The sequence below is a fragment of the Cucurbita moschata genome, unplaced genomic scaffold (genome assembly GCF_002738365.1).
Source record: "Cucurbita moschata cultivar Rifu unplaced genomic scaffold, Cmos_1.0 Cmo_Scf00007, whole genome shotgun sequence".
In the NCBI taxonomy this organism is placed as follows: Eukaryota; Viridiplantae; Streptophyta; class Magnoliopsida; order Cucurbitales; family Cucurbitaceae; genus Cucurbita; species Cucurbita moschata.
This window is the reverse complement of record NW_019268523.1, coordinates 1152140-1165396: the sequence shown is the minus strand read 5'-3', so window position 1 is coordinate 1165396 and position 13257 is coordinate 1152140. Positions and strand designations below refer to the sequence as shown.

The 13257-nt window shown below is 37.9% G+C and overlaps 4 protein-coding genes across 13 annotated transcripts; 2 read left to right on the top strand and 2 right to left on the bottom strand.

The window, feature by feature from the left end:
* Window positions 1–484: 484 nt before the first annotated feature.
* On the top strand, window positions 485–3440 carry LOC111445417 (cytochrome P450 85A-like). Its single transcript, XM_023083772.1, has 9 exons — window positions 485–934; window positions 1020–1341; window positions 1444–1593; window positions 1679–1921; window positions 2047–2133; window positions 2255–2333; window positions 2722–2828; window positions 2943–3067; window positions 3156–3440. The coding sequence occupies exons 1-9, from the start codon at window positions 747–749 to the stop codon at window positions 3241–3243; spliced, it is 1389 nt and encodes a 462-aa protein (XP_022939540.1). The 5' UTR covers window positions 485–746; the 3' UTR covers window positions 3244–3440.
* An 847-nt stretch (window positions 3441–4287) lies between these two features.
* Window positions 4288–6067, bottom strand: LOC111445418 (probable tRNA (guanine(26)-N(2))-dimethyltransferase 2). 3 transcript variants are annotated; one of them, XR_002710853.1, is made up of 4 exons: window positions 5962–6067; window positions 5120–5190; window positions 4815–4992; window positions 4288–4620 (listed from the first exon to the last, which is right to left on the bottom strand). XR_002710853.1 is itself a non-coding variant. In XM_023083773.1 (4 exons), exons 1-4 carry the CDS (start codon window positions 5597–5599, stop codon window positions 4521–4523), a joined length of 396 nt encoding a protein of 131 aa, XP_022939541.1. In that variant the 5' UTR covers window positions 5600–5927; the 3' UTR covers window positions 4288–4520. The 3 variants fall into 3 exon arrangements, 2 of the variants coding, with proteins under 2 accessions (XP_022939541.1, XP_022939542.1); XM_023083773.1 differs by lacking the exon at window positions 5962–6067 and adding an exon at window positions 5579–5927 and having other exon boundaries at window positions 4789–4992; XM_023083774.1 differs by lacking the exon at window positions 5962–6067 and adding an exon at window positions 5579–5927.
* Window positions 6068–6179: 112 nt separating this feature from the next.
* On the top strand, window positions 6180–8828 carry LOC111445419. The gene is made up of 4 exons (XM_023083775.1): window positions 6180–6304; window positions 6956–7053; window positions 7484–7556; window positions 8552–8828. Exons 2-4 carry the CDS (start codon window positions 6969–6971, stop codon window positions 8574–8576), a joined length of 183 nt encoding a protein of 60 aa, XP_022939543.1. The 5' UTR covers window positions 6180–6304; window positions 6956–6968; the 3' UTR covers window positions 8577–8828.
* A 373-nt stretch (window positions 8829–9201) lies between these two features.
* On the bottom strand, window positions 9202–12743 carry LOC111445459 (E3 ubiquitin-protein ligase At3g02290-like). 8 transcript variants are annotated; one of them, XM_023083851.1, is made up of 5 exons: window positions 12023–12743; window positions 11381–11821; window positions 10405–10831; window positions 10108–10217; window positions 9202–9534 (listed from the first exon to the last, which is right to left on the bottom strand). In XM_023083851.1, exons 2-5 carry the CDS (start codon window positions 11498–11500, stop codon window positions 9508–9510), a joined length of 684 nt encoding a protein of 227 aa, XP_022939619.1. In that variant the 5' UTR covers window positions 11501–11821; window positions 12023–12743; the 3' UTR covers window positions 9202–9507. The 8 variants fall into 8 exon arrangements, with proteins under 8 accessions (XP_022939619.1, XP_022939622.1, XP_022939621.1 ...); XM_023083854.1 differs by having other exon boundaries at window positions 11381–11792; XM_023083853.1 differs by having other exon boundaries at window positions 11381–11739.
* Between the last annotated feature and the right edge of the window lie 514 nt (window positions 12744–13257).

The window sequence follows — 13257 nt, the reverse complement described above, 5'->3', positions numbered from 1 at the left end:
GTACCAATTTTATTCCACTTCTAATTCCCGAGTCCATTTTGGGTCTACACGAATGTTGAGCTAAACCATTGTGGCTAAATACAGATTATAAAAGCTCTAGCTTTTGCTGTATCTAGACATATTCATTTACTCCAACGAGTCATGGCTCCAAGGGGACCTGTTCCAAAGTGGGTGAATGAGAAGAGATTTTTTTTCCATTCTCACTCGGTGAACATCTCTAGTTGTTTATCCACTCATAATTGATAAAACTTCGTTCAATTCAAGACCCTTCTTTAAGTTCAATAATGGAAAGATAAAAGATTGAACCATTATATATAAAAATATATTTTATCGGAGTTAACATAACTATAGGCTTAATAGATCGAAATAAAATAACAAAGAATAAATAAATGAAGGGTTCTTTGAAATTAAAATCTTGGAGGTTCGTAGGGGCAGTGGAAAAAGAGTCGTTGATTAGAGTGCCAAGTTCATTTCTTCCATAGCCATTGAATTTTACAGTGTGCGGCCCTTAGCCTACCAGTTTCTTCTAAGATTGGTAGGGTCCCCTCCCCTTATAGTATAGGGATCTCTCTTTCTCTCACTACACAACACACACGAACTACTAACTACTGCCCTCCCTTCTTTCTCTCTCCTCCCACACGCGGTGGTTCAGAGGTCTATATATATGATACTCACTTGGCTACCCATAAATCCAACCAAGCTCCATACTCTCTTTCTATCTCTCTCTTCTTTTCTTGGGAGCTTCAATGGCGTTGGCCATGGTCATTCTTGCTCTGTTCTTGCTCCTCTGTTTTTGTGCTGCTTTGCTGAGATGGAATGAAGTTCGATACAGCAAAAAAGGGTTGCCTCCTGGTACAATGGGCTGGCCTATTTTTGGGGAAACCACTGAGTTTCTCAAGCAAGGACCAAACTTTATGAAATCCCAAAGAGCTAGGTACTGATTTCTCTGTTTTCTGGCTTTGGATTTATGGGTTTTTGGGATTTTCTTTAACATTGCTCTGTTTTTTGTTTTTGAAAAGGTATGGGAGCATTTTCAAGTCCCATATTTTGGGGTGTCCTACGATTGTTTGTATGGATCCAGAGGTTAATAGATATGTTCTGATGAATGAATCAAAAGGGCTTGTCCCTGGTTACCCTCAGTCCATGCTTGACATCCTTGGCAAATGCAATATCGCCGCCGTCCATGGCAGCGCCCACAAGCTCATGAGAGCTGCTCTGCTCTCCGTCGTGAGCCCCACCATGATTAAAGACCGACTTCTTCCTAAAGTTGATGAGTTTATGCGATCCCATTTGAGGAATTGGGATCGCCAAATCATTGACATCCAAGACAAGACTAAAGAGGTGAACTATATGAAAAGAATGCAAATTTGCTATTTTGTTCCAATGATGTTACTCCTCCTTCCTCTGTTTTCACTCATTTTTTCCCCCCGTCTTCCTCTTCAGATGGCTCTCTGCTCATCTTTGAAGCAGATTGCAGGAATCGAGTCCGGTCCGCTATCGGAATCTTTCATCCCGGAGTTCTTCAAGCTCGTTCTCGGCACCCTCTCGCTCCCCATCGATTTTCCTGGCACAAACTACCGCCAAGGAATTCAGGTAAAGAGATGTTTTGTATTTGAATTCCAGTAATGTAATCTCCGGCAGTTTCTGGACAAGTGAGTAGTTTTGATGTGATTTTCAGGCGAGGAAGAGCATAATAAAGCTGTTGCAGAAGCTGATAGACGAGAGAAGAGCCTCAAAGACAGAAAAAGACGACATGCTTGGGTTTTTTATGAGCGAGGAGAACAAATATAAGCTGAAGGATGAAGAGATCATTGATCAGATCATCACAGTTTTGTACTCTGGCTATGAAACTGTTTCGACAACTTCAATGATGGCTGTCAAGTTTCTCCATGATCATCCCAAAGTTCTTCAGCAACTCAGAGTGAGTATTATTAAAGGAAGAACCAAAAACATGATTTACAACTTATCTGAGCTGGAAAAGTTTGAAAAGGCTGTTGGGTTTGTTTTTCTTTTTCTTTTTCTAAGTTAGAGATTTGAAATCTGCAGGAAGAGCATTTGGCAATCAGAGAGAAGAAAAATCCTGAGGACCCCATTGATTGGGATGATCTTAAAGCTATGAAGTTCACTCGTGCGGTATGATTTTATGTTTTTACTGTTGTCTTTTCACTTCTTTGAGGGTTTTTCTTCCTTCAAAAAAAGAAGAGAGAGAAAAAGATTCCAACTTTACACTGTTTTTTGCTTGTGAATTGTTTAGGTGATCTTTGAAACATCAAGGCTGGCCACAATTGTTAATGGGGTCTTGAGGAAAACTACAAAGGACATGGAACTAAATGGTGAGTTGCATGGGTGCTAAAAGTTCTTATAAACAACTTAAAAGTTCCAACCTATGGTTGGGTTAGCCTGACCAGAAAAGTTCCAACCTATGAACTGTCTGAATTTTCAACTAAAAATTTAACCGGACCCAAATCGAAAAAGAAAATGAACCCAACTTAAATTTTATGATTTGAGTTGAGTAGTCTGAGTAATTCAAGTGATCGAGTCACCCTTTTCATTTTGGGACACTTTCCTTCCCTCTTCATTGTGTTGTGGGTCAGTCATTAGATAAGGCTCATAAAGAATGACAGATCTTTTTCATCTCTTTATCACAACAATGTGCTTACTTAGATCAAACCAAAATGTTGGGCTAAAAAATCTCAATCTTTAACCTTTTTTTTCTTACAGGCTTTCTCATTCCAAAAGGATGGAGGATCTATGTGTATACCAGAGAGATAAACTATGACTCTTTTCTTTATTCTGAACCATTGACCTTCAACCCTTGGAGATGGCTGGTGGGTATTGTTCTCTCTCTCTCTCTCTCTCTCTCTCTCTCTCTCTCTCTACCCTTCTCTCTCTTACCCACTATTGAAAAATGACCATTTTGCCCTTGTGTAACATTTTTGCAGGACAAAAACTTGGAGTCCCATAATTACTTCTTCATCTTTGGAGGTGGAACTAGACAATGTCCTGGCAAAGAACTGGGAATTGCTGAGATTTCTACTTTTCTACATTACTTTGTAACTAAATACAGGTAGCTTTCTTTTTCAGAAACATCAGCAAGAAAATAAAACAGTAGCTGAGATCTTAAGACTGAAACCCTTTTTGTTCTGTTTTTGCAGGTGGGAAGAAGTTGGAGGAGATAAACTGTTGAAATTTCCAAGAGTGGAAGCTCCAAGTGGATTCCACATTAGGGTTTCATCTTACTGACTGAATTAAACCAATAATATTTATTATAAAAAAGAAGAAAAAAAAAAGTTCTTGTGAAGAACTCGATGTACAGTTGGAGATGATGATATGTATAGGCACTGTGAATGGTAGAGAGAGATATATGGAGGGAGGATGTACAATAACATTCTAACACCTTGACCTTAGGGACAAAAGGAATGAAATTGAATTTTCATCAACTCTTTTTCCACTGCTAAACAAACCCAACCTACAGCCACTCACAGTCGCTCACTATCATATCGAACTCTAACAAACTCATGATGACTTCGAAGAACCAACTTAAGTATCAAACGGTTTGTGGTATAAACTACACTATTGTCTAGCAACACCTTGTTGCTACCTCTAATCCAACCGTGTTCATGTGTATATGATATCCGTACATAGTTGCTCAATAAAAAGAGGCTTCGTATTATGACTATGATTTATTGATAACATCCTCAAGTTCTAAACATTTAAACCAACATGGCTTTCTGAGATAAGTCCAACAAGATCAAGCTCCAAAAATTAGTCTTACACAGTTCAAATCCTAGTTAGAAACCAAATTTACCTCTAAAAGGGCCCCAAATATGGTCAAAACAGAGCAATACCAACAAACATTTGTACATCTCTCTGTCAAATAGATTAAGACAACCGAGTTCATCCCATCCTTATATTCCTTCCCGTTCCAAACTCGATCGATCCTAAAAGATTAGATGCTTGCAATTGTAAACTAAAGACCAAGCTCATTCTCTCTGAAGAATTACCTTATTTATTTTCCATCTTCATGTTTAACCTTCCTCTATAACAAGTAGTAAAATAGTTGCATTTGAAAAACATGCTATGTTCAAATTCCCTTCGATCTCAATTGTTCAATTCACTATGTTCGGTCCAAACTCGATCGATCCTAAGGATGAAGGCATAAGTCTCAATGGAGTATCCAACACCAGAGATTAAACAAAATTTCAGCTATCGGATCTTTTTCATCTCTTTCTTTCTAAACTTCTCTTAAATCATCAAATCTATATTTTAGATTCAACTAGAAATTTGTTGGGACTTAGCTCACAGTTCGTATAACTCGTTCCTTTGTATAACCAGATATAAGTTGCACCAATCTGAATTTGCCAATCCTAAGCTCTAAAAACTAAGAGGTATTAAATCCATACAACACCTTAGTATTCCTATTGAACTTGACTTTGTACGAAGACAGCTCAAAAATTAAAAATAAAAATAAAAAACCCTCCGTTGGAGAGGAAATAAGAACAACCACCACCAGCTTGCGTTCAGAAACATCTGCTGATCATAGGGATGGAGAGGGAAAGACTTCTTGTGCATTCCCTGTAAATCTTGATCTCTCTCTCTCTCGACAGGAATCTAAACCTCCTAGAAATGAACAAAAATGATATATTTTGAAAGAAAGCCTTCCTCAAAATTAAACAAAAATCTGCTACTTCTACCTAAGCGTCCCCAAACGAGCATTTCATGCGGAGGGTCAAAAAGTAGATACTGCATAACTCAGAAATAGAAAATTTAAGATAAGGAAACTTTTACTGGTTGGGAGCTGATTCATCCTCTACCTTGGGACGTTGTGCTTTAGGCTCTTCGTAATCCGTATGGCTAAGAGCTCCAATTATTGCCTCTGCATCCAATAGAGAGATGTAAACACTAGTGATTTGACGACCAGCTCTCAGCTTGGAGCCCCAATGTCTTTCAGGGTTTGGAAGGAAGCGTGCAACTTTCCTTGCTTGTGCCCTGCTAAGGGATGCCACAGGCCATTCATTTTATGAGTTTGATGTGCAAGGTAATCTCTGATGGTAACCCAAAATTAATGTTTGACAGTGGTAAACAGAGTGCAAAAACAGTTCAACTTAATGAAACTTACTTCAAGACCTTGGCAAGAATAATAATTCCTGGCTGATCTTCTGGTTGAGCTTTTACTGGGTGGTTTTTTGCCTACATAAGAACATGACTCAGTAGCTCTACAGTTCCACATCTGGTGACAAGTAAGACAAAGGATTAAGGAAGCTCTACAGTTCCACATCTGGTGACAATGCTATACTAATTTCCTTTTTGTCTGAAACCATGACTGAGTAGCATGGGTGAATATGAAAATACTTGAACAATTGCGGGAGTGGGAACTGAACTGTTTCTGGTTCTCCTCCAAACAATTTTTACTTTTCGAACCCATTTCAACAAAAAGAACCCCAAGAAGAAGGGAAAAGAAGCCTAATGTTGAGTTTTAAATGTAGAAAAAACTAGTTTCTAGACATCTCAAAAGAACAATAATTAGGTATCAGAAACATTTTATTGACAGAAATATAGAGCATTATTAAGGCCAAACCCCAGGTAAAAAGTGACCCATCAGACGCCACAGCTACCGTATGTTCACGGCCCCAAGCTATTGCATCCATAATGTCCATCTCTAGGCCCTAAAGCATTCGAAAATTTCCACCAAATGAAGCATACAGACAGATATTGAAAACGAAGACGACTTGCAGAATAATATAAGCAATCCCTCGCTTCATAGGGGGTAATGATTAAGTGACCAGTCGATTGACCAAAAAAGAAAAACCCAGATTCAGAAGTACTCATTGCAGTGAAAAGGTCGAACCAATTCCGATGATCTAGGACAAAGTTGTGGTCAGCCGTATGATTCAATTCAGACTGTGAAAACTGAAAAAACGACGTAAAAATTTAAAGACAAGGAGGGAGAGAGGAGAGTACCTGAGGAAAAGGATCAGCCAAGAAAGTTGAAATGAAAAGGAAGTTCGAAGAAAATGAATTTATATGCTTTCAAGAAAACGAGCGCCGTTTTTCGTTGTCCCGCGAAACTTGGAGATGGGTCACGGTTAGTTTTGGGCCAGGCTTACCCCTGCCCTTCCTTCGGGAGGATAGTTTTGTAATTTTGTGGAATAAATAGGGTATAAATAAAGGCCGAGGCGAAAATAAGGGGTACTGCAGACTAATTTTTCATTGATTTCCAGGAGCTTTTGTACCTCTGAAGCTTCCAGGCAGAGCTCTCGAATCAACCCTTCCTCAATTTTCATTTCCATCCGTTGCATGAAAGGTGAGACGAATTAGGTCATAAAAACAGCTTCAATTTGATAATTTCTTGTTAAAGTTCATCTGTAGTCTTTCTAATCTGTCTGGAATTCATCATTTCCTGCTTGATTCCGCCCCCCTTTCAAGCAAAAGCGAGTATTTATCCTTTCTACTATGACTTCTGCAGCGAACGTGGGAAAAACCGCATGAAAACTCATTAATTTTCGATTCCCTTTCGTTTATGGAACCGGCTCTTTTTGAGCAATTTCTCTTTTTTCGTGTCTATGGGTTTTTAGATCTGTGTTTGCTTTTAGAATTGACTTTGAAGGAATCCGAAAAATTTCTGTTCCTTGCTCTTTGGTGATGCTCGATCGAGAAGTTTGGCAATAGAATATGGTCTCCGCTCGATCTAATACTTTAATTTTTTATGATGAGATTTGGACGTCGGAGGAGTAAAATGAAAACAAAAGTCTTTCTTAAGATATGTTTCTTCGTCCGATTATGCTACTTACGTTTAACGCGGCCAAATATTCGGCCCTTCATGACCAATAAACACGTGACTTTTTGTTTGATCGTTTAACTGCCATAACCTCTTGTTTCATCATCCGTTTCCCCGTACTTCCATTACCTGAAATTTTAGATTGAAGTTGACTTGGCGGTTGCTTCTTGCTTGTAGGTTTTCTATAGTCATGAATTGGATACAAAGGAAGGTCTACCTTTACAATGTCACTTTTGGGCTGTACATGTTGGATTGGTGGGAGCGTATCCTCTTCAGTATGCTCTCTGTTCTACCCCCACCTTTTCCTAACTAATGAATCCGTGATCTGTTTTATCACTTGCAAGCATGCATAGTACCCATTTCTTTGTGATTTGGATTGAAGTTGTGCTACCAGTACTATTGTCCAGGCAAATCATTATTGATATTTACTGTTTCTTTTCTTCGCGTTAAGGTTTAATCTTATTTTCTATTGTTAAAGTTAGATCCTGCTGTTTGGATTTGATTGTCAAATGGTTATATGCTATCTAATCTTAATTATACTTGTTATGTGTGCCTGTGTCTTATGTTTACTGGATTTATGATTTTGTCTGATCAGGAGTTGAATTTCATTGGTTCAGATATTGTTGTGAGATCAAATTTTGTTCGCGCAAATCTTACTTCTTGTTCTCACTGTTAACCTCTTGAATTCTCCTCATATTATTGTAGATACGTTGGTGGTTGTGCTGATGTGGTTCATGTTTTACAATGGATCGCGATACGTAAATGATTTGTACAAGAGGTATTGTGTTTACCTTTGCTCTACCTTTTCATCTTCAAAATCAGAAAATTAAGTATTTATGACAATTGATTGCACATGTTGTAATAGACGTTTGATAATCCAACAACCAAAGAAAATATAGTAGTACCACTTTCACATGACCTAAGTTCGGTAAACGGCAATTTCATATTTGTTCTTGCAGATTTAATAATAAAAATATTTTTGTAGACTATAATTTATAAGAATGGAACATACAAGGGGGGAATCTTATTCTGAAGGAGTGAAAAGCACATGGTTTATAGTAGTAGAACATATAGGGGGATAATCTAATTCCAAAGGAGCGAAACGAACACTGCAAGTATTGAGGGATGAGGATAGTTAAAGAACTCTTTGGAGGAGAAAGCTCTAAGAGGAGAACACCAAATCAATGTCGCCCCAAATCTTCATAGGGTTCCTTTCCTTTAAATATATCCTATAGTGATCTCCTATTCATTTGTAACAAAGTTCTGGCGAAATAGCCTTATTGTTTCTGAAGATTTATGTTTTGCCAATCCAACACAAGTAAAAGAATATCTTAAAACAGAATATGCTATATATCTGTGGGCATTTTTTTAGTTGGAAACTGAAGCAAGAATCTCATAGCCTATCTTATTGAGAAGAATATTTGAGTTTTTGGATATATTCATGAGTGGTTCTCGAGAATGGCTTTTAGAACAGATGGAAAATTATTTGGATGCTTGGTTCTATACTCTACAATTTTCATGCAATCGAAGTTTAAATTGAAAGTATGTTTCGGAATGGTTTTGAACATGACGAAAGTGATTTAAGCCATTTTAGAATCACTCTCAAACATTTATCACGTTATGGTTATGTATTAATTTCGTCAGTTTTTCTTCTTTATCTCATCACAAGCCAGCTGTTGTAATTGATTACTGTTCTACCTTATTTTCCAATCCCATACCGTTAAACCTTTTCTTTCTTAATCATGTATCTTCCTTCCATCATCTGCATCTCAGGCATCTGTGGCAAGGCAAGGTGTAAGACCCAAATGCAATGGATGCAGAGACCATTGTGCCCAATGGGGGGAGAGGTTCAGGGCTGTCATCGTTAATTTGAATGGAACATTGCATTATTACGTAACGTGTTTGTATTAACCTGCTCGAAATCTGGTTCGAAACTGATTTCCACATTTGAATGAATTGCTCTGAGTTATCAGCGACAGTGTAATTGATGTTATATTTGGTGAATCAGGATCTGGTCAGAATTAAGAAAATACACTTCTTTTCTTGTCTTCCTTAGATTTGCCGCTATGACTTCTGAATTATGTCTGGTTCAATCGAATGTTAATCAGAATTAGAACAGATACCACAATTGTTTATCTTTCTGAATTAGAAACTTTCCAGTAGAAACCAATCTAATAGTGTATTATAGTATTAAATTCTGAATTTTGATGACAATTTGATTGCACTGATGAGCAATGACCAATCTAACAAGTGTATTAGTTTCAAATTTCATGTTATGTTACTGTCCACACTTTTTTAGCATCCAACTTCACATACAACCATAGTCATAATCTTTCATAGTATTCCTCACTCCAGGTTATCTAAAAATGAACTTCCCATAATCTTGGCTCATTTCTTTTTGTTTCTTTGAGAAGAAGAGATGATTGAAAGGTGAGAGCCTATTTCACTTCCAAGAGAAGAAAGAAAACAGATGGATACACCAAACATGGAATGGAAAGGTTTCAGTCATTCACAACACCTATTGTTCTTCCCCTATAGGATGATATTTTGGTGAAACATCAATTCAACTGTATAACTTAGAAATAATCTTTGAAAATGAGGACACAACCTTTGTTATACTTTGATTCATAATATTTACCATCATAGAAAAATCTTATCCTGCAATATTCACAAATGACCATGTTGCTGTTGGTTATGCCCAAGATGTTGCTGCTGCCTTCGTCCGCACATCAAGTTGTTTCATCGAACGCCATAACCTAAGACATTAAAATAGAATCAGACATCTTAAGGTTTGTTTCCTTTCCAGTTTACAAATCACATAATCTAATCTCTAATGTTAACCAAGCTCATCACTAGAATCAGAATTCAGCCTAAAAAGGAATACCGTCTCTGCAGAATTCGACCATGTTAAACTCCTTAGGGACCGACGTTTAATTTTGTTTTATAAACAGATCAAGCTAACAATAGCTTCGCATCCTATTTAAAATTTGTCCTGTCAACATTCCACCAGTTTTCTAACTGTCAAATATCAACATTCCACCAGTTTCCTAACTGTCAAATATCATAGCCAAGCGATGGTCATAAGTTTCATACACAACATGAATCAGGCGGACATCCTTCAAGATACCATCATAATGTGATTTGGGATCACTAAAGTACCATCAATCTGATTTACTTGTGAATAGGAACACTTGTGAAACACATAACTTCCAGAACATAAACAGATCCAAACATCAATTTGAGTCAGACACTCGAACACAATGAATAGGGTCGCTTTCAAATAGTGATTGAACAAGTTTACATGATCCGATGGATACAAGGAACCATACCTTGCCACAAACTGGACAGTTATCACTTCTCTCCATCCACTCATAGATACATCCAAGGTGAAAATGATGAGAGCATTTCGTCACTATCTTGGGATTCTCGGAAGTATATTCTGCCAGGGAAAAGAAGAAAATTAAATGAGCAGAACAAAATTTTGGAACGTTAAAAAATGTGTGGATCAGTAACTTGTTTGTCACCCAGAAGCTCAACAAACAAGAATATTGAGGGCCAAAACCATAGATTATTATGAGCAAGAAAATAAGATCCATGATAAAATGAAGCTCAATAAATAAACCAACCTTCAAGACACGTTGGACAGACATCCTCATCTTCAGAGGATGTATAAGCATACCCAACATCAGTGGTAGATTTAGTTGATGGGAACTTTAGAGATGACTTGCCAAGAATTTCTTTAGATTCCTCAAGACAAGCAGATCCATTCCATTTGCCAGATGAGCCCAAAGAATCTGAATCTGTATCCACATCACCTCTTAAAGGCTCCGACTCCTCTTGTAAATGGCTTGACCCCTTCTCTCGCCTGGAAATTAATCCATCCCGCTGCAAGCGGATATATCTGGGGTCAGCATCATAAGGCAATGGCCTTGGAGGTGAGCGGTACATTTCAGATAAACAGTTATCGGTTGATGCTGTAGAACTCATAGGTGTTGCCCCTTGAATTGATGAAGAGACAGAATGCACTTCTCCTCTTCGAAAAACCAATGTGTACTACAGAAATTAAGAGGGGAAAATAGAGTCATACAATTATCTTGAGAATAATGTTACAAACTACAGCTAAACACTTGTGAAACTCGAAACAAATTACGAGTGCTTTTCCATAAAGAGGGTTGCGGGTTATATATATACCCACGCTAGTGCACATTATAAATCAAAGGCAATAATTTCGATAGGATATATGGAAAGACACAAATGAAAACAAACAACACAATGATATGACATACAAGGAAGTAGCATCAATATTCAGGACATTCCCCTCCCAATATTTGTAGGTTCCGATTTTCATCGTCTCTATCAAATCCTCGAAAAACAAAACCAATAATTGAATTTTTTTCTGCAACTTTGTGATGAAAAAATATGAAGAAGTACAGTAATCAAAATTTATTTTGTTTCAAACTTTCAAAACTTTCTTCAAATTTTCACCAACATTAACATTAAAAAGAATCATTGTCATATATATTCATAAATAGTTACATTTTCATACTTGAGAGTGACATCGCAAAATAACCTGATATACATTACAATAAAAATGGGGCTTACTGCATTTAAGAAGCTCTGAATGAAGCAACTAAGACAGGTGCAATTCCTATATACTGAACTATTTGGATTGACATAGTCTTCGAAATCCTCCACGCTCAAACAGCAGCAGACAGCACCCATTGTGCCAACTCCTACCAATCTTCCAACCAGCAGATTCCCAAGTCGACAGATAAACCAATTTAGCTATTCACTTGCTTTCGAATGGAGGTCGTGGGCAATGATTATGCAGGAAAACGGAGACGAGAGTACATAAGCTCGCAGAAGTAGAATTGCCTCCACGAACCAGTACCCTCCCTCTTGAAGTTGAATAAACACTGGATTATTTAAACTCTGATTTTCCTCTGTAAAATTAGTATCCCCTGTTCAGTAATGTTAATGGGATGAGTATCCAAAGGGATTGTCCTCAAAGCAACTGTGATGCAGAAATGCCAATGTGATCACCTAGAAAGAAAGTTAACCGACAATTCCTTCTAAGATCATGTATTAAACCAACAATTAGCAATATTTCAGGGAATATGAATCTGTCGGCAGCACTCCAAAACCACAATAATCACAACAATGAAAGAAAAAAAGTGTTGAAATAACCAAAAATAAATAAAAGTGCTGATGAAATGCAATACTCTTCGGTCAAAGTTTACCCACCCATCATTAGACCATATCATTTTCTGGGTCACCTCTGAAAACACGGATTCTTTCCTTCGATGATGAGGAGACGAGATGCCATAACAACATCAATAGCAAACCAAGCTGATCGTCGTTATCCAGGGCATACATAACTCATCCAATATACCATTGATGAATAAGAGGAACAGGACAAGAAAAATGATATTCAAATTATGCGACAGCCCCATAAGAAAAAACTCGAGAAATAGACGATCGGGCCACGAATACACATAAATCATGAAAAGAATCAGAAACCCAATACAGAACAATCAAAATATGGGGCGATCATCAAAAGGGGTCCCCGGGGCCACGGAGAATAGTTGGAAAAAGAGAAGTACCTTGAGAGATCAGTAAAGTGGGGGGAGAAGAGAAGACCGAAAGAGAATACGATCTTCGGTGGTGGGTGGAGGACAGAGAAACCTGGAAATTGGGACCAATGATGATATGCGGAAATTATATACACGCACTTTTTCGGAAAAATCGCGCACACGGATAATGGAATTTCAAGCTAATTCGAGATTGCGCATTTGAAGGGCGTTGAATTGGAACATAGAAGGCAATGGAATGAAAGCTACAAATCCCGCGAAAATAAAGCCGCCCTCTTCCCTCTATATCTTTATGTTTCTCTTTCCTTCTCCCTCGCTCACTGCCGGTGCCCCTTTCCTGGTAGGTGGATAACAAGCTCCATACCTCCGCTCCCTTCTAAGAGGACTTTCTAATTTTAAAAAATAACAATTAATACATAAAAACAAATGCACCCTAAAAAAATTAGGGTCCCTATACACCTCCACCCTGATTGAGTTAATACGTACCTCGTATAACAGTGTCAGTACACGAGTCGAGTTTGGTGTACATGAGTGGTTCCTTGCAAGCATCTTTTTCTGACTCGTGTGTCATGTGTTCATTAACTTTCATCTCGGTTCATCCATAAACCACATTTCGTTAGAAGAGTTTCCTATTTGACACCAACTCTTACGACTCAACTGTTCACGCTTATTTGATACCAGCCTCCATAGCCACACAACTCCAAAACACCCCTTGTTGTTAGCTAAGCATATAAAATTACTCAATAAACAGCTCGTTTGTAGGTTCTCGAGTAGACATTGAACTTCGATAACCTAGATTTTCTTTTTTAGGTCACCGACCATAAAAATACCGAGATCAAGACTTAGCCCGCTCCTTTGAACTTATCAATGCTGAAAGAGTCTTAGTTC

Coding starts and splice junctions, on each gene's coding strand:
- LOC111445419 (XM_023083775.1), top strand. CDS start 6,969: ATGAATTGGATACAAAGGAAGGTCTACCTTTACAATGTCACTTTTGGG. Junction 7,054..7,483: donor GTGGGAGCGTATCCTCTTCA/GTATGCTCTCTG, acceptor ATATTATTGTAG/ATACGTTGGTGGTTGTGCTG. Junction 7,557..8,551: donor GTAAATGATTTGTACAAGAG/GTATTGTGTTTA, acceptor TCTGCATCTCAG/GCATCTGTGGCAAGGCAAGG.
- LOC111445418 (XM_023083773.1), bottom strand. CDS start 5,599: ATGGGTCACTTTTTACCTGGG. Junction 4,993..5,119: donor ATTCTTGCCAAGGTCTTGAA/GTAAGTTTCATT, acceptor GGCATCCCTTAG/CAGGGCACAAGCAAGGAAAG. Junction 4,621..4,788: donor GATGAATCAGCTCCCAACCA/GTAAAAGTTTCC, acceptor GTTCATTTCTAG/GAGGTTTAGATTCCTGTCGA.
- LOC111445459 (XM_023083851.1), bottom strand. CDS start 11,500: ATGGGTGCTGTCTGCTGCTGTTTGAGCGTGGAGGATTTCGAAGACTAT. Junction 10,832..11,380: donor TTCAGAGCTTCTTAAATGCA/GTAAGCCCCATT, acceptor TAATTTCTGTAG/TACACATTGGTTTTTCGAAG. Junction 10,218..10,404: donor CTGTCCAACGTGTCTTGAAG/GTTGGTTTATTT, acceptor TTTCCCTGGCAG/AATATACTTCCGAGAATCCC.
- LOC111445417 (XM_023083772.1), top strand. CDS start 747: ATGGCGTTGGCCATGGTCATTCTTGCTCTGTTCTTGCTCCTCTGTTTT. Junction 1,922..2,046: donor AAGTTCTTCAGCAACTCAGA/GTGAGTATTATT, acceptor TGAAATCTGCAG/GAAGAGCATTTGGCAATCAG. Junction 2,829..2,942: donor TCAACCCTTGGAGATGGCTG/GTGGGTATTGTT, acceptor ACATTTTTGCAG/GACAAAAACTTGGAGTCCCA.